Source organism: Choloepus didactylus, chromosome 4 (assembly GCF_015220235.1).
Source record: "Choloepus didactylus isolate mChoDid1 chromosome 4, mChoDid1.pri, whole genome shotgun sequence".
NCBI classification, from domain to species: domain Eukaryota; kingdom Metazoa; phylum Chordata; class Mammalia; order Pilosa; family Megalonychidae; genus Choloepus; species Choloepus didactylus.
The window spans coordinates 165,965,988-165,990,546 of NC_051310.1; the positions used below are offsets into that span (position 1 = coordinate 165,965,988).

At 34.0% G+C, this 24,559-nt stretch overlaps 1 protein-coding gene across 5 annotated transcripts in view; it reads right to left on the reverse strand.

Moving 5' to 3' along the window:
- The window catches only part of HEATR5A (HEAT repeat containing 5A), a 201,071-nt gene that overhangs the window by 150,208 nt on the left and 26,304 nt on the right, over positions 1-24,559 (reverse strand). For 4 of the 5 annotated variants that reach the window (XM_037834752.1, XM_037834754.1, XM_037834753.1 and 1 more), the window contains exons 2-11: positions 23,447-23,639; positions 21,861-22,072; positions 20,854-20,962; positions 18,642-18,791; positions 17,766-17,940; positions 13,597-13,757; positions 12,070-12,325; positions 9,844-9,999; positions 8,244-8,494; positions 742-853 (exon numbers count right to left, since the gene is read on the reverse strand). In XM_037834752.1, coding sequence (XP_037690680.1) covers positions 742-853; positions 8,244-8,494; positions 9,844-9,999; positions 12,070-12,325; positions 13,597-13,757; positions 17,766-17,940; positions 18,642-18,791; positions 20,854-20,962; positions 21,861-22,072; positions 23,447-23,572 — 1,708 coding nt within the window. In that variant the 5' untranslated portion in view covers positions 23,573-23,639. The remainder of the gene's footprint in view (positions 1-741; positions 854-8,243; positions 8,495-9,843; positions 10,000-12,069; positions 12,326-13,596; positions 13,758-17,765; positions 17,941-18,641; positions 18,792-20,853; positions 20,963-21,860; positions 22,073-23,446; positions 23,640-24,559) is intronic. The other variant, XM_037834755.1, reaches the window with a different exon arrangement.

The following is a 24,559-nucleotide window of genomic DNA, read 5'->3' on the forward strand; positions in this document are numbered from 1 at the left end:
CAGACCAATTAAAACAGGCAGCAAGCCTGATTACTGCCCACTGATACAGTCTGATAAATCTGTTCAATCATCTCAATAACATTATTAAAGTGGTTCTTAATTTATGATTGTTTAGTTCAATTTAAGCTCCTTTTAGATTAAATTACTTCACAGGTATCAAAATGATTTATTGGCCAAATCTAGCCCATTTGTTTTATATTGTAGCAAAAGCTTTTATGACCATAAAAGAGACTTAGAGTGAAATATGGTTTGATAAAATAATAAAATCAAGTTAAAAAGTTATAGGAAGTAAATATAATAGTCATGACCATAAAATAACTGATTTTTAATGAACAGAATTCAAATGAGCCCCATCCCCTTCAATGTGGCCACCTTACTGGGGTTACCAATTCTCAAAACAATAGAATGGGTTTTAGAGAACATGGCATGTTCTCTTGCCTATTCTTAAAGATGATCAAGTGGCTTAGCCTACCTAAGGCATATAGGCCAGTTTTTTTATTTTGTTTTATTTTTTACATAGACTGGTTTTGAAGAGAAATTTAAAAGAGGAGCTCTGAAAACAATTGAGCAATAGGGTAACTATTTGGCTTCCTAAGGTGCCTAGAAGAAAAATGTTTGTGCGGATATTTAAATTCTGGTACACATTAAAAGTTAATCTTGTCAAATCATATATTAGAATACTTTATATTTAGTAAACAAAAAGTAGTTTGTAGTTATATAAACCTTCCACAAGACTGTTACCTAAGGTCATCAGAGCAGCAATCAACAACCATCCAGCTTGTGTGCGCTGAGCTGAAAGGCGACTGTTTTGAGCAGCAGAACACAGCAGATCCTCTGCTAATGTCATGATAATCTATTTACGATCAGAAGAACAATGTTAAAAAAAAAAACTTTTAGGTTACTGAACAAATTACATCAACTAATAATAATCTCTTGCAATATTCACTCTTACATATAAATAAAAGTGATAAAGGCCTTACATTCATTCATGAGGACTACTGTGGGACTATGTTTTATGTCAAACAGGAAAAACATAAAAAAATTAATTTTTCAAGGTTAAATATTGTTATATTAGGTAGTACATGACAAACTTAAAATGTAGTAGTTCATACAGCATATGTGACAACACTGTAAGACTGTTCAAGATGGTTGTATAGAATTTGAATTTATTTTTAGTATTAAGCAACTCTACTACTAGATCCATAAATAACTGAAAAAAGTTTCATTACAGGAGTTATAGCTTCCATTTAAAAATTTTCCATACCACTTGGATATATGAGTGAATGAAAAGTATTTCCAAAGGCTGTACTGTATACTACAGTAGTCAAAATAATCTCACATTGAAATGTTTCACAACAGAGTGGGATTCACTAAAATGTTACATTTTAAAAGACTATGAAATAGGCAGTGTTATAACAGAGAGGAAAAAATCAGATATTGTACATATAAAAATAACATATGCTTGGACAGTCCAAAGGCCAGAAGGCACGTAATATGCTTGAGAAAACATCAGTTAGCAATCACCTCTGGAAAAGCAGGAAGTATTATGAGTTGGCATATAAATTTAATTGTCTGTTTATTACATTATGTGTGTAAGCAAGCAGTTTGATTTTTTTTTTTTTAGTAAATTATAGTCAGTCTCATCAGCATCTATAAGGACAGCCAGTATATAGGAATCACACAAAATCATAGTATTTTACCTTAGATATAATTGCATTAAAGTGATATCTTCTCAATCTGTGTCCACCAACTTGGCAACAGTCACTTTCTATTGGCCCAAATCCCAAGAAGTTGGGAGTCTTTTAATCTCTTGGAACAGTCATGGACCTCACTGGTTTCTATTTTGCCAGCATCCCTACCAAGATTACTGGAATCAACACCAACTGCTTGGAGCTAGAGCAATCCCTGTTTTTGCACCTCTGAAGGGTATTAAGGTGAGAAATTGTGATGAGGAAAATGGTACAGATCTGGTCCAAAATGGAAGCACAGATGAAAAGAAACTTGCAGACATTATGGAAAGACAACCCATCACCTAAGTTCTACAGGTGAAATCTCAAAGTTTTCCAGAGAAGAAGTAAACAGATAATGTTTTTCTTTGATAAACCTAGTCAGCCTACTTAAAAATGGATTGACCAGACGGATCACATTGCTAGTTGCCAGCTAACCAGTTTAACCAAAAATGTGCAAAGATTTACTGTTCTCAGACTAGCTGCAGTTATCTTTCTCCTCTCTACTCCTTTTTCTTTTATATAAAAATTCTATTTTTGCCTTTGATGGATGAAATCAATCTAAAGATTGATCTCCCTACAATATAAGTAATAGTGTGCTAATGATTAACTAAATGTCTTTAAGCTATTTGTTGGCAGCAGTTACCCTCAGTTGGAATTTTAAAATCATTTATACAGAGAAATATTAAACCTACTGCAAGTTAATTACAATATTACTAGATTAGTGGTATGTTTCCAGTATAATTTAAGTTATAAAGGTTTTTATGAAATGATTTGCAAATGCAACTTTATGATATTTCTAAAGAGGAAGGCCAGTGTAGTTTAAAACAACTAAGGTACTTACTACTAATTTGTTTACTGCAGCTATACAGTTAATGTATAATACTCCAAAAGAGTGAGCAAAGAAAAAACAAATCATTTAGGTTACATCATGACAACTGAATATGCTCTCAGAATGAAATTTCATATATAATATGGGAGATGTAAATATTGTCTGCCTGAATTAATAAGATCTGAAGATATTGTTTAAATGCATGCAAAGATAATTATTTGCTTAGCAAGGTGTGATGTAATATAACGAAAAAATTAATTTAAATGAATAACATCACCTCTCAAAATTGTCAGTCACCTTATTTCAATGGTGTTGCCAATACTCAATATATTTTTGGAATTGTCAGAAGTCATGTATGTTCTTTTGTATAATCTAAATTATGGAGAATATATGATAACACTCAATAATGACATAGGAGTGAAAATGAGAAATAAAGGAACAATGGTGATTTAGTTTTTCAAAAATACTTTTATGCATGTGAGATCTGGGCTGAGGGGTTTCCTTGTAGAAAATTCTCAGATCACCTACCTGCATTTCCCAGTTATCCAAAAAGAAAAAAATTCCCACACTACGCTTTGCTTATTTTACCTGTTCTGTACTTCATTTTTTTTTTTAATATAAACTTTTGTAGTTCTCTTCAAAATTCTTTGTAAACTAAAACTAGGTAATTTATTCATTAGGCTCTGTATCACTTATCTGTCTGTAAGAGCCATATTCAAAAGCAAAATTTATATAGAAAACCACATTTTTAATGTAGCGATGCAATTTTATTTTTGGCTTTTTTTTTTTTTTAAGTATCATTATGATTTCAGGGGTTTTTATTTTATTTATTTGGTGTGTTTTAATCCACATAGTCATTATTCTTTTAGATAATCAAATAATTCCATTTTTGGTCAGTGGGAGTCCTGTAAGTCGCCTCCTGCATATTTGTAACATTAACTACTTTAGTAGTCTTTGATGGCTTCTTTGCTTTTGGCGTAACAAGATGTCCCAGGCTTACATTGTGTCTTTCCTTCCCCAGACATGGAACCAGCTATTCTTCCACAGAACCCTGCCTCCTTTTGGTGGGAAATGGTATTTAGACCACAGTCTGGGTATTAGATGTATTCGCGGCTACTGGGTTGTCATTGCTTTAAGGGCTTTGCACTGGATAGTGAAAATATAAGTATTTTTGGAAAAAAAAAATTATGAGTTCTTACTGACATTTCCAATTCAAATTTAACATATGGGGCCTTTATATAACTTTCTTGATTCTAGAGCTGTAGCTCTTTTTTTCTTATATGGAAAATTTTGGTTCCTAACATTAATGTAATTATTTATTTACTTTATCTTATTATATATATATAAACTAATTTTAAAATAGTAATGTCAATAATACCACTAACATAAGATTATTGAATGAAGTTTAAGATTCCTTTTTGTAGCTCTATTTGTCCTTTAAAGTGCAATTTTAAACATGCCTGTATGGCAGGGCTACATATACAGAAAAATAAAGTCTCCAAGACTAAATTTTGTAAATGGAGATATTTCTAGAAAAAATCATGGAAAGCACTTCTATTTAAGTTTAGCTAAAACATTTCTTTAATTATCCCTTGTTTTTTTTTAAAATTTTTTATTTATTTAGAATGTTCACATACAATTATCCAAAGATCCAAAGTGTACAATCAATTGCCCAGTACCATCATACAGTTGTGCATCCATCACCAAAATTAAATTTTTTTTTCAATTTTTAGAACATTTTCATTACTCCAGAAAAGAAATACAGACAAAAAAAAGGAAACTCAAATCCTCCCATACCTCTAACTATACCTCCTCCATTACTGACTCATAGTATTGGTGTAGTACATTTGTTACTGTTGATGAAAGAACGTTTAAATGCTACTAACAGTAATTAGTTTGCAATAGGTGTATTTTTTCCCTATATGTCCCTTCATTATTTTTTTTTAAGTTTCAGAATACTATTTAATTTTCAGCTATTTACTGTCATCTTATTTGATATCACAAAATAGCGGCCGTGTTATAAATATTACAGATGAGGATACTGTTGCACTAATCTCACCATACATAGGTTGCAGAATAAATCTAAATACAGATCAATACTTCCCCTTCTTCCTCCTTTGTATATTTACAAACATGCCTATACATAACCCTTGCTATTCAAATTATTTTTATCTGAACCAAGGAACTAAACGCATTGGGATAATTTTGTTTTCTTTAATAGGAATTCTCACTATAAACTATACAAGCTTAGGGATCAGAGAGTAAATAGATTTTCTGTTTTGCCAAACCCTCTATCTGAATTCAGAAGCTAAAATGGTTCAGTGTTTTCCATTAACTATGCAGTAACTAGCAAATCTTGGGTCCACAATTAATGTTTTTTTGTTTTAGAGTATGAAATAGAAATCAATAACTGCCATTTAAATTTAGTGGTTCAATGACTACAATAACAGATGTCTCTCCAGATATAAATAGACATTTTCTCCAACACTGCTCCCTATATGCCTTTGCTCTATATATCCCATGCCTATCTCCAGACAATGGCATCTAATCTACACCAACCAATAAAACATAATTGAGAATACACATCTTTCAATGCTCTCAAAAAGTATAAGAGTATTCCTTTGGATTTTCAAAGGAAGTCTATATTTTCAGACTTAAATTTAATAGTTTTTAATTATTCTTAGTCTAATTCCTGTTTTATCAATTAGGAAACTAAGAGTCATCTTACAAGTTAAGTGAGGTGACCACATTTACAATCAGCAAGTCAGAAAAATGAGGCAAGTATCTTCATCTTCTGACTTCTAGTGTTTCAGGAAGAATGCCATACCATAAACCTGAGTTATCCATTTGAAATAGAGTGAAAGAAATGGTAGCTTGGAATAGGATGTGATACCAAGTATGTTTTCTCCTTCATAATGTCACCATTCTGCAATGTCTGTTTATTCCTCTCTGAAATATGGAATTAAAAATAATTTAATATAGGGTTGTGTCTTATGATGACTATGATAATAAAGCCAAACTTATATTCAGTGGTCATTATATGGCTTAAAAAATGCGTCTTCATCTAATATTATGGAACCTTTCTCCATGTCTGTCTCTCCTCTCTGTTTCTCTGTCAGTAGGGCTCCTTTAGTATCTTAGGTAGGGGAGGCCTTTTATTAGCAAAATCTCCCAGCACTTGTCTGTGAAAAATTTAAGCTCTCCCTCAAATTTGAAGGAGAGCTTTGCTGGATAAAGAATTCTTGGTTGGAAATTTTTTTCTCTCAGAATTTGAAATATGTCGTGCCACTGCCTTCTCGCCTCCATGGTGGCCGCTGAGTAGTCACTACTTAGTCTTATGTTTTTTCCTTTGTATGTGGTGAATGGCTTTTCTCTTGCTGCTTTCAGAACTTACTCCTTCTCTTCAGTATTTGACAGTCTGATCAGAATATGTCTCGGAGTGGGTTTATTTGGATTTATTCTATTTGGAGTTCGCTGGGCATTTATGCTTTGTGTATTTATGTTGTGTAGAAGGTTTGGGAAATTTTCCCCAAGAATTTATTTGAATACTCTTTCTAGACCTTTACCCTTCTTTTCCACTCTGGGACACCAATGAGTCTTATATTTGGATGTTTTATTTTATGTATCGTATCCCTGAGGTCCATTTTGATTTTTTCAAAATTTTTCCCCATTCTTTTTTTTGTTCTTTCATTTTCCATTTTGTCACACTCCAGGTCGCTGATTCGTTGTTCAGTTTCCTATAGTCTTGTACTATGAGTATCCAGAACCTTTTTAATTTGGTCGACAGTTTCTTTTATTTCCATAAGATCATCTATTTTTTTATTTACTCTTGCAATTTCTTCTTTATGCTCTTCTAGGCTCTTCTTCATGTCTTTTATATCCTGTGCCATGGTCTTCATGTCCTTTATATCCTGTGCCATGGGCTCATTGTTTGTCTTTAGTTCTTTGATTAACTGCTCCAAGTACTACATCTCCTCTGATCTTTTGATTTGGGTATTTGGGTTTGGGTTATCCATATCGTCTGGTTTCCTCATACGCTTTAAAATTTTCTGTTGTTTTTGGCCTCTGGGCATTTGCTTAACTTGATAGGGTTCTTTTAGGATATGTATGCTAATCCAAAGACTTCTCTCTAATATCTCAGACCTACAGCTTGGTGGTGTACACTTTCTCCAACTAACCAGCAGGTGGCATCTGCGAGTCACCTATTCCCCTCAAGTCAGTTCTCCCCAACTTTGTCTCTGTGATGTGTGGGGGTCTGATTCTTGTGGGGTCCAACTGGTGCACCAGTTTTGCATGTGTAGTTGGTGCTGTCTGCCCTGAATGTGGGGTGTGTGTCTGAGTGGTTAGTGAGTGAGGGTGGCTTTAACAATCAAACCTCCCAGGTGTTCCTGGAGATTTAAGGCTGTTCCAAGAGTCTAAACCTTCAGTTCGGCCTTGCCACAGATTGTCTCTGCTGCTGACCCACAAGTCCTTGGTATTGGCGTATGGTTCCTGGGATTTCCGAGGGGGACCATCTTCCAAGCCGTGCCCTTCTAGGGCCTCTGCTGAGTGAAGGCTGTGCTACGTCACAAGTGCGCACCAACCCTCAAGGGACGTTCTGGGGCATTCCCAGCCTGCTGAAAGGATGGCTGAATGGGACGTGTTAATTTCCCCCTTTTCGTACCACTCTGCCTTCCTAGCTCTGGGACAATTAGCTGCGGGTGCACGAAAGGCTACTGTCCATGCCAGATATTGTGGTGTGTGTGTGTGCATTCCTGGAAACACTTCCCATCACACTGGGTTTTTTGGCACAGCTCTGGGCTGTGGCGCTGGCACCGGGCAGGAACATTCCCAGCCCGCCGGGAAGATGGCTATAAGGGGCATGGTTTCTTCCCCCTTTTGGCTAACCTCTGCCTTCCTAGCTCTGAGAGAATTATCAGTGGGTGAGTGAAAGGCTATCGTCCATGCCAGATATTGAGGTGTACTCATAGGTTGTGGAGACGCTGTTCCTGCCGCGCTTCCCTGTGCGGTTCTCGCTGCCGTATCCACTGCCACTTTTGGGTTTTTAAAAAGAAAGAGTCTGACTCCAAGCGCCAACCCATGGTTTCCCTACACAGCAGTGTGGCTGCCAGATATTCAGCAGGCTTACTCACTCGTTTCAGAACGCAGACTCCCAGTTTCACCAACTGCACGGTCTCTGTGGATTTAACAGACCTTGTCCAGCTGGTGCATCGCTGGAATTGGTGTTCTGGGTGACTTTCCTGCTTCTATCTAGTATTTTTCACGGTGGTGTTTTTTGCCCTGTCTCTCCTAACCGCCATCTTCCGGAAGTCCGGATCCACAGTTTTTACTTACAGATTTTATGCTGTGATCTCGGGCATTCCTCCCAATTTGGGTTGGTGTATGAAGAGTGGACGGTCACATTTGCCCCCTGCCATTATTCCAGATTATTTACTAGTTGTTTCTGGGTTTTTTTAGTTGTTCCAAGGGGACTTTGGCGTCCACTCCTCTCTATGCCACCATCTTAGATTCCTCTTTGTTTTTCACAGCAGTTATGCCAATTACATTTAATACTTAAGAAACAGTATAGCTGATTGTTCAGAATTTGCCCTGCTTGGCTTTGACTGGGGAATATGCAAAAGATTATAATGTTTTTAGGAAGAAATTGAAACATCATTATCGTATATGGAAAATGAAATCATTACCTTGCCTTTTCCATGAGGAATTCCTAAAGGACAATGTTTCACTGCTCCCAACAAAGCTGCCACAGCAAAACTAAAGCCAGTCACTGCTTCAGGTGATGACTTGAGTACAGTAAGCCGTTCAAGGCAACGGTCTAAGAGTGGTGTTAGGTAGGAAGGCAATGCCACAGCAATGCAGCGTAAACACCAAGCTGCTGCTAGTCGAACAGAAACACTAGGATGAATTATAACTGAAATGACACTGTCAAGAATGCCTGGAAGGACAGAATAGACAAATGACAACTTAGGCATAGAGATAAAACTCAGAATTACCTCTAATGTATTTCATGAAAACTGGCTTAAATTAAGTCAGTACACAAAAGAAACATTTAATTTCCTAAAATGATCCAATGATCTGCTTACTTTTCTTGAGATCATTACTAATTTGGTAGTATAAATTAAAAATTATCAATAAATAACTAATACACTTTGAGAAGAAACATCACACCTTGCCCCATCGTGTCTTTTTTCCCCTCACTTATAGTTTATCTATCTATCTATTTACTATATTTTCTATCTTTCATATTGTTCTTATCTGAGAACAAAATGTTAAATGAAATTGAGGCTTCGCTGGGTCCTCACTGGGCCCCTAACCCACTAGGAAAACAGTGAAGAGTATCCCTACCAGTAAGAAAAAAGCCAGCATTTGCTATAATCCAACATATACATTCATCAAAACATACAATAGTTTCATGTCAGCTGCTATTTAAATAATGTATGTCCTAGGTTTAAATATCTTACACAAGCAATCATAGTATAAAGTTTCTCAATCAGCAAAAAATGTGCATAGCAGTAAAAGGACAAAGCCTTAAAAATAACTTTTAAATTAAAAGTGGTTAAACAACAAAAAAGTGATTAAACAAAAGAAGCCAGTCATAAAAAAAAGGCCATGTATTGGATGATTCCATGAATATGAAATGTCCAGAACAGGCAAATGCACAGACAGAATGTAGATTAGTACTTGCTAAGACCTAGGGGGAAAGAGGAAAAAGGAAGTGATTGCTAATGGGAATGGGGTTTCTTATTGGGTGATGAAAATGTTCTGGAATTAGATAGTACTTGATGGTTGCACAATCTTGGGAATATACTAAAAAGCACTGAATTGTATATTTTTAAAAGGTGAATTTTTATGATATGTAGATTATACCCAAAAAACTGTTTCAAAAAATGTTAGATTAATAATTTTGAAAGACAAAATAAAATAAAGGCTGTTTGAAAAGACGTTTTAGGAACTGAATTACTTTTATCATATAGAAACATGCTTCCACCACAAACAAGAGGTATGAGTTCAGGTTTACTACTTTGTAGGTTTTTCTGTTATATTAAATATCCCCAGAAAGGGGAGGACTTAAAGAATAACCTTTAATTATGGAAGCAAAATTACTCAAATATATATTTTTAAAATAATCTTGATTATATATATTTCATAAAGCATCCCTAATTAATCTATAGTGGAATCTATAAAAAGTAAACCATGTGAGGGAGATTTCCTTTCTTTGAAAAGAGTTGTCTATAGTAAAAGTAAAAACAAGGTATTCAGACCAGTAGCAAATAATAGCCATACCTGCACTTGAATCCTGTAGCAAAGGTGCAGCTGTGGTTCCGAGACTGTATATTAGGTTTCCAAGTTCTTGTAAAGCACATACCAGCATATGCTGGCTGGCTGCTACATCTGTGAAGCCAAGCCGTGTTTCCAAGTTACCATCGGTCATTACGGCATCTGAGTGAAGTCCAAGAATTAACTATGCAGTTACTGTGTTATTAAAATATATTGTAGGAGTAGGTGTTAGGTGAACAATATAAAGGCACTCACTTATCTATATGAAAGCTCTGAAGCAGTAATTGAAATACTAAATGGGGACCTACATCAATAGAGGAAGAATATAATAACAAATAATGTAACCTAATTTAGTTCAAGCAACCTGATCATAGATCCTTTATTATTCTTTAAGCTACTGGTGCTGAAAGGGAGAACTCACAGGAAACTAAAAAATATTTCAATTTTATTGATACTTAAGACAAGCAGATTAGACTTAAGATGGTACAGGAATTGAAACAGACTAAATTGTTTCCAAAGCAATTTATCTTAATTTCTATAGGAAGTAGATTACAAATTCCAAGGAACCATCATTACTAGCCTTCAAGATTTATACTATTTACCATTTAAGATAGCTCTTACAAATAAGATGGAATGCCAATAAAGTTATCTCTGAAAGTGGTTCGCTATTCCCTTAACCTCGAAAACCCCACAAAATCATGTATATCAAGATGCTCAAATCTTTGTGCTCACTTTAAGAACATCTGAGAAACTGCCCGGGCCATCAAGGGTATGCATATTTGAAAAGCTACCATGTATTTGAAAGATGTCACTTTACAGAAACAACATATGCCATTCTGTTGTTATAACAGTGGCATTGGTAGGTGTGCCTGGGCCAAATAGTGGGGCTGGAAACAGGATTGGTGGCCCCAAAAGAGGCTGAAGTTTTGTGGCACATGCTTAAAAATGCAGAAAGTAATACTGAACTTAAGAGTTTAGATGTAGGTTCTTTGGTCACTGAGCACATCCAGATGAACAAAGCCCCTAAGATGTGCTGCGTACATTAACCCATACATAAGCTTCCCTGCACACACCGAAATTATCTTAACTGAAAAGGAAAAAATGTTTCCTACATCAGAAGAGAAGGTTGCACAGAAGAAAATGCTATCCCAGAAGAAACTGAAGAAACAAAAGCGTAGGGCTTGAGAATAAATTCAGCATAAAATAAACGCAAATAAAAGTTAAAAGAGAAAAAAAAAAAAAAAGAATGCCAAAGAAAAGCCTGAATTAATTAAGCATAAACTTGAAATTACTGAATTAACAGAGAAGTGACTGTATTTACCTTAAATTGGAAATGATAAGTTTTCTACTGCCAAGAGGAATAGGAGCTTGACATATAAATGAAGGTCAGTTTTGAAAAATAAAGTTACAATTGAGTTTATGACCTATTAAATGAATATGTCAAAACTGTTACAGAAATTCAGAGGGGAAAGAAATTCTATAGCCTAAGGAAAGATATTCCTGAGAAGATGGATTTGCATTAAGTTTTTGATAAGCTATTGACAGATAGGGTAGGAGAAACTGTTCTCACTGTTCTCTTCCCCTTGGCAATTCCACTCTCAGCTATACAACCTGGCGTATCCTGAGCATCCAGGTATATATGAACATCTTTCTCCTACAAAATACTCTAAGTCCTTGCAATCTTACCTCCGCCTTTCTCAAAAAATAGCTTTATTCCAATCCTTCCTTCATACTAAGTTGTAAATAAATGATAGCATCTTGGGAGTGGGTTGCATTTTAGGGTACGGTTTTGATTGCTGTTCAAGGGATACAGGGTTATATAAAAAGAATCTTATTAACAATTAGCTCTTGTTGATAGAAATCAACAAGTTACTTCTAGCAGGGAGAGTGTATGAGGGAACTTTCTAGAAGGTAAATGTTCTATATCTTGACTGGGTTTTTGGTTTTTGTTACAGAAATGTATGTTTTTGTCAAAACATAGTGAACTTAAACTTCAGACCTATGAATTTCACTAATTGTAAATTTTACCAAAAAGAAAAAAAGACAGTTCTTACCAAGTTACATAATTTATATATCTCCTATATTAACTTCTTTACCCTAAAACAACTGACCTCTATTATTTAAAAAAAAAAAAGTATGGTTTTAAAAAAAATTAATATAGCAATATACCAGTCTAGGTTTTCCAAAGGGACAATTCCTTCAGCACTGTTTAAAGTCTTATTAAATCCATACCCACAACTTTCTTTAGCTTCCAGATGTCCTGGCAAATATCCTTAGCAGCAGCAATTTGAGCCTTTTCTCCAAGAAGGCCTCCTACAGCAGTTTGAAGTATAAATGAAACACAACGGCGACAGCAGACAGCATCTATCTGACTTTGGGTGGCTTTAGGGTGCGAATGTGACACAAGGCTTAGGATATGAGAAAGAAAGGCAGCAAAATTTCTCTCTAGCCAGGCTCCTCCTAGTGTTGAAACAAATACCACATAAGCCTGAAAAAGAATGAATTTTTATCTTCAAAATTAAATCATTTCAATTAAGTATTAATATTTTCTTTTCCATAAAAGATGCTGCACTAACTAGTACTTCTTGTTCTCCCCCCCCCAAATGTTTCCTTTCCTCATTTACAGCCATTTTAGCTATATAAATGCAGTAACATTTTTATTTCTTTAAAGCCAAAACTGAAATGCATAGGTCTTTCAACTGAGATTTCATTAATGCTGCCTCGCTGTTTCATTTTGCTCAGACTGTGAGAAGTTTTAGCACAGCCAGCTAATAGGTAAAACATATCTGTGGCTTCTCTGAACAAAAATTTCAAGTTATTTAACATTCTGAGAAAGAAAACCCAAGTCAAATATATCAACACATTATAAGATTTAACTATTCTAACACCATAACTCTAAGGGAATTTAGTTTTAGAAATTTGAAAGGAATGTTTACAGTGATGAATAACTGCTCTTTCTTTTCATGAATGTCAATTATTTGTCTTACTCCAGATCTATAAAGACAAGTACTTTTCTTATGTTATATGTTTCCTAATAACACATAGTTTAATTACAATTATACTAGGGCATCTTGTATTTTCATGAAGTCTAAAATCATCCAGTATAAAACAATGAGGACATTCGTGAATTTTCAAAATACAAGCTTGCACTATACCATAAATGCACTCGGGAGAAAAAGACAGTTCAAGGAAAGAACAAAGACCTTTGTGTTGTTTTATTCTAAGATACTTTTTCCGAGGGTTTACTGTTTAAATTGTGTTTAGGATGAAGAATTTAAGCACTTAAGTAAAGTACATGCTGTAATCTTTCTTTAGGAGTTGAAATCATGTAAAACAGAAACATGATATTGTTTGTGATAAATAATATATACCTAATAGCTTAATTTTGAATGATACAGACATATAGACAATGGAAAACAAGTTAAATGACAAGACGTGAAATCAGCATAAGGCCTAGAAACAACGCCAAAAATGTTGTTTGTGTTTCAAAGGAAAAAAACAAAAATCCTCCATTATTAGGAACTTAAAAGATATCGAAGGAAATTAACCTTTTATTTAGTTGGCTTTGTTTAGGATAAATAAGGGTCTCTTACTTGTAACCAAGTTTTTAAAAAAAGTTTGGCCTCACCATATCAATTTATTCTTATAAAAGCGTAACTGATGGTCTTGCATGGTAGCACTTTTGCCTGAATTCAGATACTAAAACTCGCATTATAGGCCAGTGAGAATTACATTTAGATACTGATTTGTGATTCCAACCTGAGTAACTCCAACTCGAACATCCCTACTGACTGAACTGGTTCCTTTCAGCATATCACCACTGGCTCGAAGAAATCCTGAACTTCCACGTAGAAACCCTGTTCCTAGTAATTCCAGAACTTCCTCCAGAGATACTTTGCGAATGTTTTGCCGTGAGGCTGCTATAATGAAGAACAAGACAAAACTGTGATTCATATTTTACAGACTAAATTTTAATGTATGATCTTGATTTGCAAAAAGGCATCATGTTGATAGAAATAAAAACACACTAAAAGTTCAAACAAAATGAAAAATTTACAGGACACAACATACATTAATGCACAAAAAATATCACATAAGGGCTCAAGGATCAAATATAATGGATCCTGAAGTATATGACAATGAAAGTCTATGACACTTTAAGATCATGCCCTTTTGCTCTCATTTCCTCAGATAGATGTAGATAAAACAAAGAAGTTAAAAGGCTAACAGTCTACATACTTTAGAATAGGGGAAAACAAAAATAAACTGCCCTCTTAAACTATCACATTCAGAAAACTTAACATCGATAGATTTTTATCAATATGCAATGCAACGACAGGCAAATCTTATCAATATACACATTTTATTCCAATCCAGGATTATGTATTATATTTAATTGTAATGCTTCTTTAGTCTCCCTTAATATAGTTCAGTTCCTCAGTCTTTCATGATATTGGTAGTTTTGAAGAATAAAGGTTTGGCCAGTTGTTTTACAGAATGGACTTCAATTTGAGTTTGTCTGGTATCTCCTCAGAGTTTTTTGTAGGAGTACCACCTAAGTAATGTTATATGCTTCTCAATGCATAACATCAAAAGGCACTATCAGGCAAGGTGTTAGTCTGTCTCTACATTAGTGACATTAACTTTGAATACGCGAATAATAACTTTGAACACTTGCTAGGTTTCTTTACTATAAAATTACCATTTTCCCCTTGTAATTACCAGGTAATCTGTGTGACAATATTTTAAGAAGGCATAAATATCTAATAACTCATCAAACTTTCACCCAAGAACCCACTGCTGATTCCTATCTGCAAAATTATTATTATTACAATTACTGCAGAAATGGCCATTTCTAATGATCATTCCTTCTACATTCATTACTCAGCATTCTGTAACAAAGAACTTTCCTTTCTCCTCCTTTATTTATTTATTTTCAATATGTAACTCATGGATTCTTTTTCTACTTAACAGATTATAATCGATTTCTGTCATTACTCATTTTTATTCTAATACTGTCCTGGATTTGACCAGCTAGAAGTTCCATACTTTTTGGTACAAGATGTTCCATACTCATTTGGAATTTTCTCTACCCCAACCCTAGAGTTAGTCATTTTTCAAGGATTCCAGATTTTGGATATACTGTAAGATAGTCAAGAGGAACAGATATTGGATGTGACAGAATGAGAGGTGTCGAGGATGACTTCAAAGGTTTTGGTCTGAACAACTGGAAGGATGGAGTTTCATCAACTTAGACCACATTTAAAGCAGGTGTGTGTATGTGTGGGGAGGGGAGATCAAGAGTTCAGTTTAGGACAAGTTAAGTTTGGAACATCAAGTAGACATTCAAACAGAGATGTCAATGGTCACCTGGATATGAGAGTCTCGTGTCCAAGAGAGAAATTTTGGCTAAAGATATAAATCTAGGAATCACTGATATATAGATGGCATTTTAGCCATGAGGATATGCTCACAAGAGAGTGAGCATACACAGAGAAGAGGAGAACAGGTACTAGGACATGGAGCACTCCTCTAGAAGACCTGAGGAAGAACCAGCAAAGGTGGCTGAACAGGAATACTTTGTGAGGAGGAAGGAAAACCAAGTGAGCATGGGGTCCTAAAAACCAAGTGATAAAAAGTATATGTAGGAAAATCAACTGAATTAAATGTTGCTGAAAGCTCAAGTAAGATAACTGAGAACTGGCTTTGTAAGGCTAAATACAAGAAGTCTGGTTTTTCTTTTTGAGATGGGAGAAACAAAAGCATGTCTGCATGCTGTAAGGAATAATCTAGAAGAGAGGGAAAAATTGACGTAGAAGAAAGAAATGAAATTTCGTATAGCATTGCTATTCAGCAGGTGATACACATTGAAGGGATTGGCTTTAGTAGGAGACAAGATAATTTATCTTCAGTAACAACAGGGAAGTCAGAATGTTTGGGTACAGATGCTGGTAGGTGGGTAGATGTGATGAGATCTGTGTGAGACAGCTTAATTTTTGGAGGAGATAGGCCACCAAATGAAAGTGAGATGGGGGAAGAGGTGTGAGTAGAGAAGAACGTTTAAAATAACCAAGTAGTAAAGTAGAACAGTGAATGAACTAGGGAAATAAGAGTATGGATACTAGGCATCATTAAGGACCCACTTCAAGTACATGGTCAGTAAATAATTTTAAAAGATTACATAAATCCCTGGTAACCTATCTCAATGTTAGGAAAATGTCTCTACTCAATCTCTGCTTTGCAAGCGCCTTGGTATGATATACCATCTATTGTAAGCCTGTTAGCTTAACTAGGAAAATCATTCCAGTTCTTTACCTCATAATCTTTACACATTGTGGTTGACTTGTACAAACTAGCAATGTGTGTGCTTTCTAAATTATTGGGTACTACATGGCTCTCAGTGACCTACTTAAAAAAAAAACTTAATACGACATCTAGGTCACATTTTAGCTGTATGAAAATAACTCAATTGTAACACCAGCTAGAACTTACAGATGCAAATGATAGAATTTCTAACAGAAGAGTAAGCCAAAAGTTTTGGAGTGGGTGAAGCCAATTCCTCGACTTCCTTAGTCTGACTACACAAATGTTGGTATTAGTTTAGTGGTATCATATAAGAGAGTATACACTTAAATATTATGCACATTAATTATGTAATTCTACAGTTTGTTTTTACTGCAACTGTGTGCTAATGCTAAAGATACATTTATAGAAATAAGCAATTCACATTTTCAAGGTTTTAGTAAACGTCTTCCAATTTCAATTTCTTAGGTAGCTTAAAATTTAACCTCCTAGATGGCCTGAACAACTGTTTTTCTTTTTTATCTCGCTGTTTGTGTTTCTTTGTGGATTTTCCTCCCCCAAATAGATAAAAAAGTCTTAGTGAGTTACAAAATTATAAAACCACACAAAAAATAAAAATAATTTCTAATAAATGTTAAACCTGTGGGTGTCAACTGGAGAAGGAGGGGGCAATACAGTTTGTTAATGTTCTCTAGGTGATTCTGACAGGCTGTACCCCCTTTGTCATCTTATCTCTGATTAAGAAACACTTCAGAAAACACTAGAATTTTCTTTAATATAGTAATGAACAGATTCTAAAGCAATATTTTTCAAACTATAATGCGCAAACAAATTATCTGGGGATCTTGTTAAACTGAAAATTTTGATTTAGTTAAGTTGGGTGGGGCTTGTACTTGGGCATTTCTTACACATTCCCAGGTGATGCCAGTGCATTTGGTCTAAGAATGTTTCCTCAGTGAGGTTCTACAGAACAATAACCTTCTCATCTGTGTGAGATGGCTTAATTTTTGGAGACATAATGATAAAATAAGTTTTTTTTTTATTTTTCATCACTGTTTTATATACACTGTAAACTAAACTCAGGTAAGCTCTTGTATTCAAAGAATACGCCATCCTTGCTTACTGCCTAGAAGTGTATAAACAGGGAATAAAAACTGATAAAAACAAACTGTCTAGTGAATTTCAAATATTTGTTGTCTGGAATTAGCTACATCACTGCTCCCTTACACTAACCCAGAAAATGGCAAGGCAAATATACGTATTAGATGTACATTACTTTAAAAAGTCTCAAGATTTAGGTATTATCTCTTACTGGATAACATTTCACAGTTTACTTAAAAAAAATAGGAAGGAAGATATAAAGGAAGACAATGATTGAATAAAACACACTACTTAAAGAGTAGTATGATTTTTTCTTTTTTCTCAAAATTTAGATTCTTTTTTTCTCAAAACTTTACAGAAATCTTTTAAGATGAAACCTATAGCAATGTTTACAAACTGAAACTGATTTACATCCTGCCTCTTTCAAAAGTAATAATGGGTAGCAGTAATGCTATGTGTTTTTTTAAGTCAAATGGGAAAAAAATTATAGAGGCTATTCTGAAAATAGCTATATGAATATTTACCTGTTTCAGAATGTTTAAAAATGATAGCTTTAGCCAATACCGTGCCCAGTAGCTTTGAAACTGAAATCCGCACATCATAATTGGAACCCTCAAAGGACTTAAAACACAGTGTAGCAAAACTGTCCAGGTCTGTACTCCACATAAAGATAGCCTCGTTCTGAAGTTCAAGGAGACACTACTCAAATGAAAGAAAAAAAAAAGGAAATTAATGAAAATGAAAACATAAATGTCAGGTTCAGTTCCATATAAGTGGTAGAAACTATCAAAATCTAACAAAAATAATACGTAAAGCCAAGGCATCTAAATAATGAATGTGAGGACAACTGAATATTTATTAAAAGTCATAAAGATTATACTACATAAGGCAATGCGGCCAAAAGGGACAAGCAGAGGACCCATTTATAACTCAATAGGCTATGAAAATGTCCATAGACTTACTCTACTGGCTACGAGCAGCTGTGAGAATAATTATAACATAAAAAACAGCTTTATTGTATTAACTAACCAACTATGTTAAGGCATGGTTAAAAACAAAAACAAAAACAAAAAAATCACTTTCAAATAACATAAGGTTTACACATAAATTTTAGTTTCAACAATTACAGAGAGGAAGCATAACAAAGTGGAAAGAAAACATGGATCCTGGAAACTTGAACTCTCAACTCTCTGACAATGTGTTGCCAAATACTTGAAGAACTTTGGGAAATTCATGTAACTCTCTAGGCCTCATATGTCAAAATGAGATAGTTAGTCCTAGTTGATTAGCAGGTTTGCAGCTCTAAGGTCATATAGCTGTTACTAATGTTTTCATAAGGATAAAATGATTAATTTTCTTTATATTAGTTTTTAGAACATCAGCTTGTTAGACCACTTTACCTTTGCAGCAGCACAACGAACTGCCATGGATCTGTCTGTTAAACATGATCTAGCAGCTTTATAAATATCTCTATGGCAAGGTGTAGCAGCAGCTCCTAGTCCATTCAATATATTTTGTAGACTCAGCATAATCTCATATCGGCCTTGAGACTACCAAAAAGAAAAAATTTAGAGAATAAGGAGATAAATAAAAATCGCTTTGTGAAGAAATGAAGTATTGATATTTATTTCACATAGATGAGAAATATTAGATTTTGTACATACTAATCCTGACATCAAGAAATAGTAATAGTTGCTATTTTAATGAGGTACTCACAATTTGAAGTGCTATTTGTATACATCACATTTCATCACAATTCAGATTTCACAGGGGTTGACATGAAGATTAAATGAGATTACAGGAAAAGTGCCTAGCACAAAGCCTGCATATTGTTAAGCATTTAATAAACGGTTGCTTAATATGAAGTTATATAATAAAAAGTGTAAAGCTCAGCCACCTACTAGCGACATGACTTCGGGCAAATCTGTTTTTTTATCTGTAAAATGGAGGCCCTTGTAGGTTGTTGTGAGGATCAAATGAACTAATACATGCAAAATACTTAGAATGGTGCCTGTTATACAATAAATGCTCAATAGATTTATGGCTTTTTTTTTTTTTTTAAATCATTTATTGATCTTGGTAGTTTTACCTAGAGGTTAAAAGTATGGGCTTTAGAATTAAAAGGTTCTGGGTTTCAGTATTGGCTCTGACCCTTAATAGCTGTGAGATGTTAAGATGTTTTTACTTATTTCCTCGTCAACAAAATAAGGATAAGATGAACCTCATATAACTGGTGGGAGAAGTAAATAAGCTCCTGTGGGTAAAACATTCACAATTCCTGAAACATAGTGAACACTGAAGAAACAGTAGCTGCTTATATTATTGATATTTTTCTAAATACCCCAAATGATTTCTATATCTCACAAAGTTAAGAGCCACTAATGGTAAGTAAAGTTGGAGGAATACAAAAATCAGCATCAAGTATCACTTTCATTGTAATGTTATTAATTTATCTTTGTTCAAGGGAGTACAACAGTGAGTAACTATAGGTGGACATAACAAAATGGGTGTTAAAGAGAAACTTCCCAACTTTCTTTTATCCCAGTTTCAAATATTGCATATTACTGGTGGGAATCTATTTTGATATCTCTAAAATGTTGTGGTGCCCAACCAACTAAAATACAAAGGAAAAAATAGAGAAGCAATAACTTTAAACTTTCTGAGAACTATAGAATAATCCCCTTCTAACCATGGGGACTTTACTACTCTTTAAGGTTCTTCATTCAGCTACATCCTTCTTGAAATTTAACATCTTTCACACTTCAGAACCATGATTTATTTTGGTACATTTTAAAAAAATGCGTGTGTAACTTACCCAGCATTTCTGTAAATTATTTCAGAGCTGTTTACTGACTGTTTTTCTAAGGTATAACTGTTGTGATGTTTTCATGTTTAAAGATGCTGAGCTATTCTTATATAGTAAGGATATTTAAAACTTTTGCTATACAAACATAAAATACTTTAATTTCAAAACTAATATAAAATTATAGTTGGCAAGAGAATACAGTATTGTGGGAGTCGAAGTTGGTGAGATTACAGTATGCTGAAGTCAAATGAAGGGACAGCTTTGAGAACAAAGAATGTTCTATTATGCAAACAAGTCAAGGAGAATGAAACACTCCCCTGGCAATGAAGAGATCACACAGATCCTGGTCATACTTACATCTTCCATGACCTTTCCCATCTTTATTATATTTCTTACTTCCTTCTGATACAGGTACAATAATTAATCCATCCGTCAGCTATATAGTGATTACCAACTATGTATCTGGGTCAGGGTGACAAATACCTGCTCTGGCACAAGGGAGTAGTACCAGATAGAAAAGGTGGTATGAAATGGGGTAACAGGAATGGAACTGCCAAAGGAATACCTTAGATTTTGTCCATCTGGATTTATCTAAATATATGAAATTCTACTGCATTATTACTTTTTAATAAGGATTCAATATACAAAATTCAAATGTACATTGTGGAGAAATATGAATGTACTGATATGCTTATATATACACCTATGTATGCTTGTCATATGTAAAGTCTTTTACTGGCTAAAAAAATCATAAAACCTATAAAATGCTAACTTTTTATTCTTTGGTTGTACTCATAGTTACTTACCTCTGCAATCTTCATAGCTTTAAGAATATTTCCCACTGTATCAGTACAGGTGTTACCCAATATTCTACCCAACTTCTTGTACAAGGAACCCAAACATACCACAGCAGCACTGAAACAACATTTAAATTAGAAATCAGTCATGGCTGAAAAAATACGAATAAAAAAAAATTTAGAATATATAAAGGTGACTATTTAATTTTAAGGAATAAAAGGGCAAAATTTTCCAGAATCTACTCCACTGTTAAATCCTAAGGCTTTAACACTTAAGTATCACATAATTACACTTTCATAATAAGAATTTTCAGGAATATCTCAATCTTCAATTAATATAAATCTCAGTGAAAGATTCTTTCCTCTCAATTTTTTTTACAAAATCAAGTTTTGCAAAATATTTTAATAGATCTCAACTTCATATAATAGATAATCAAAGCTGGATTTGAAGATAAAAGAAAAGAAAAACAAGAAAATATCATTCTCATCAAGTTTGAAGTATGAAAATGTCATGGGAAAATATATTCTATAATAAGCTAAAAATTAGATTGTCAAAAAATTCTATGGAGTTATAGTTGTGGAACCATACAAGGCTCACTGTCTTCTCTAAAATAGTAGGTGATAAAATGAACTCAATCCTATGGAGAAAGAAACTAAACTGTTCTGTTTTGGGATCTCAGAAGAGTATTTTCCATATGATATTTATTATTATTTTCACTACCGAGAATTGCCAAACTAAAAGAACATCTGAAATGTGAAGCACTTAAAATATCTTTTTCTTAAACATTCAACTGCTAAAATTTCAGTGAGATAGTCTGAACTCCAAATGTAGACTTTGAATATGTCTAAAATATTTTTAAAAAGAAAACAGAAAAATATTAGATTAAAAATGTAAGAATGAGTAAAACTAAATCTGTATTCAGTTTCAAAACAGTATCAAATAGTTTAGATACTTCACAAAAATGATACAGGAAAGCATTATTTTGTTTTCTGTTCAGTTTTAATGTTTAACTTACAGTTTAGTGGGAAGATAACTTGGAGAATCATCTTTGCTACGAATAAGATCATTACATTTATCGATGGTCTCATAAACAGAGAATGTGTCTCCAATACTATAAAGAATGGCTAGATTCTTAGCTAGCAGTTTGCGGGTAGGAGGCCCCGGAGAGCTATTCAACAAAGACAGTAGCTGTTCAACAAGACTCTTCTGTTTCTCCTTTACATCCCTCTAGAAAGGAAGGCAACAAAAAAACAATTCAAAGTCAACATAATTAAATGTAATGCTGTAATATGATTTTTCTTTCCTATATTTAAGAACTAACTATAAAATCCCTAAAAAATGTAAGGTTTTTTTGTATTTTGTAATATTTTGATAGTATTTTGTAATTATTTTGACTAAATATTACAAATAAGTTGGTGACATGGTTATCTAATGCCACACTAACAAACAGCTTGCTGACCTGTTGACGGGATAAATTCTGGACCACACTATACTGGTGTCTCTGTTAATGTATAAAAGGGTTCCATGTCTCCTAGATCCTTCTTATGTTTCAAAGGTGGAACAAATATGTATTTTAAGTAAAATGTTAAATATAGTTGGTATATATTTGCATAAATAAAGCAGTAATCTATAATCAGAGTTGACCTTGTAATGGTAGCCTATTTCACTCAGACCTTTTCCTAAGTTTACTGCAATGTTTCCTTCCTATTGCAAAGTATGCATACAAATGCCAGTAACGCTACTTTATCTTATTTATCTACTCTCCGAAAAAGGAGTACAGAATATAATTACAAAGATAATGGTATTCATGTGCTCACTGAGGCCTAAAATTCCACAATGAAGTGTTAGTTAATTTAGTGAACAGATTCTTGTCCTTTGCTAAATTTTAAATGTCTCCATGAGCAATGTTTTTACACCACATTCGCATTACATATGGTACCCTGATCATGTAGGAAATAAGGAAAATGTCCTTATTTTTTAGATAAGTACTTTAAAATACTTAGAACTACCACCTACTTCACATGGCTCAGTAAATCAATCAATCAAATATGACAAAATGTTAACAACTGCTCATAGTACATGAAGGGTTTGAGTTAAGGTTTTTCTTTTTTTGTACCCATTTCATGAGCCTTTTTTTTTCTTTCTTTTTTTCATGAGCTTTTAAAATAAGGGACTGTTGATTAAAACCCACTTCAATTCATATTCCCATTAACGTCTTCACCTTTCTTTCTTAGGTATAACTCTGTTACATTAGTTAGCACCATATTACACCAGGGCTTGACTTGTGGAGGAACACAAGGTGCAGAAGACAATGGAAGTGAAATCAGATAAAAGTAGTTTGTAGTTAGTGTTTCTTGAATTTTGTTAATTAATACCAAAAACACTGGCTAATTTCTTTTTGCTTTTTTGAATGTGGCAAACTTCTACTTGTTATATTAAAAACATATTTTGGGGGCAAAAAATACTATATTTCATTATAAAGTCTTGGCAAAGTCTAGCATTTAAAGCTAATTTAGGCTATTCTACACAGAACTAGAAAAGTAAATCAAAGAAAATAACATTATCTGGCATTTAATTTGAAAAATTTGTAATTTTACCCACCCTGCTGGTTGTTATTAAGAGCTTCTCCAAATATCTCAGCCACTCAAAAATAAACTCTGCCTTCTGAACTTCACCTAGTTGACTGTATGCTTCTTCATTCAGCAATAACGTGTGTGCTAATTCCATTCCTTGCAGAAAATTATCCTAGCTGGCCACGATTCCAACTTCAATCAATATATCTAAGAACAAAAATCTTCAATAGAGGAAAATAACATTTTAAAAGGAGTGTAAAATGAAGGCAATCATAATACTAGAAATCTCACATAAGAGCAGAAAGCATAACTAAATGTATATATCTTTTATAATTGCTCTAGGATGAAACTGGGAAAATCCCAATATTGGGCTATGGTTAACTTTGATATAAAATCCTCCTCTGTAGTCTGTACTCCTTTTATAGAGAACAGACAAGCAGAATTAGAGTAGCATTACTGACATTCATATGCAAAAATCTGTTAATAAAGAATAGGCATTCCACTAAAATTCTAGAAATATTAAGGTTAGACTACGGTGTTAGGTTTTCAGCTTTCTTTATTCTAAATACCCTTTTACTAATATGGGTGGGTGCATATTAACAAATGAACAAACATTCAGACCTACTAAAATTCTTTAGTAAAGCTGGCCATCTTCCTGGGCCTTTGCGTTAAGAATAGGCCCTGTCATCTGGAGATGGAAACCAAACTTATTCCCATTAGTATCTGTACCTCAAGCCTAGTAACGACACTGTTTGATAATAGGCTGCCCAGGAAGAAGTCTCATCTTTACCAGTAGATACTCTCTTTCTGTTACTGAGCCTCACTGTGAAAGCAAACTCTTTTATTTTTTTAGGGTACTGGATGAATGGTGCTCAGGGCTTGCAGCAATAGAGATCATATCTGCTCTGACCCAGATCCCATCTAGCATCACTTGTGTTGTAGCAAATAATCAACAGAAGGCAGAGAAGTTTTTTGGTGTTTTTTTTTAATTTATCAGCATCTCCTGGGCACACCCAAGTGTCTTTCCAGGACATACAAACAACCTATAAGTGTGTGTGCATTATGTACATACACACATTCACACACAAATTTATAAGATGGAATTGTGATTTTTTCATTTTTAGAAGGTCCATGCTGAAGT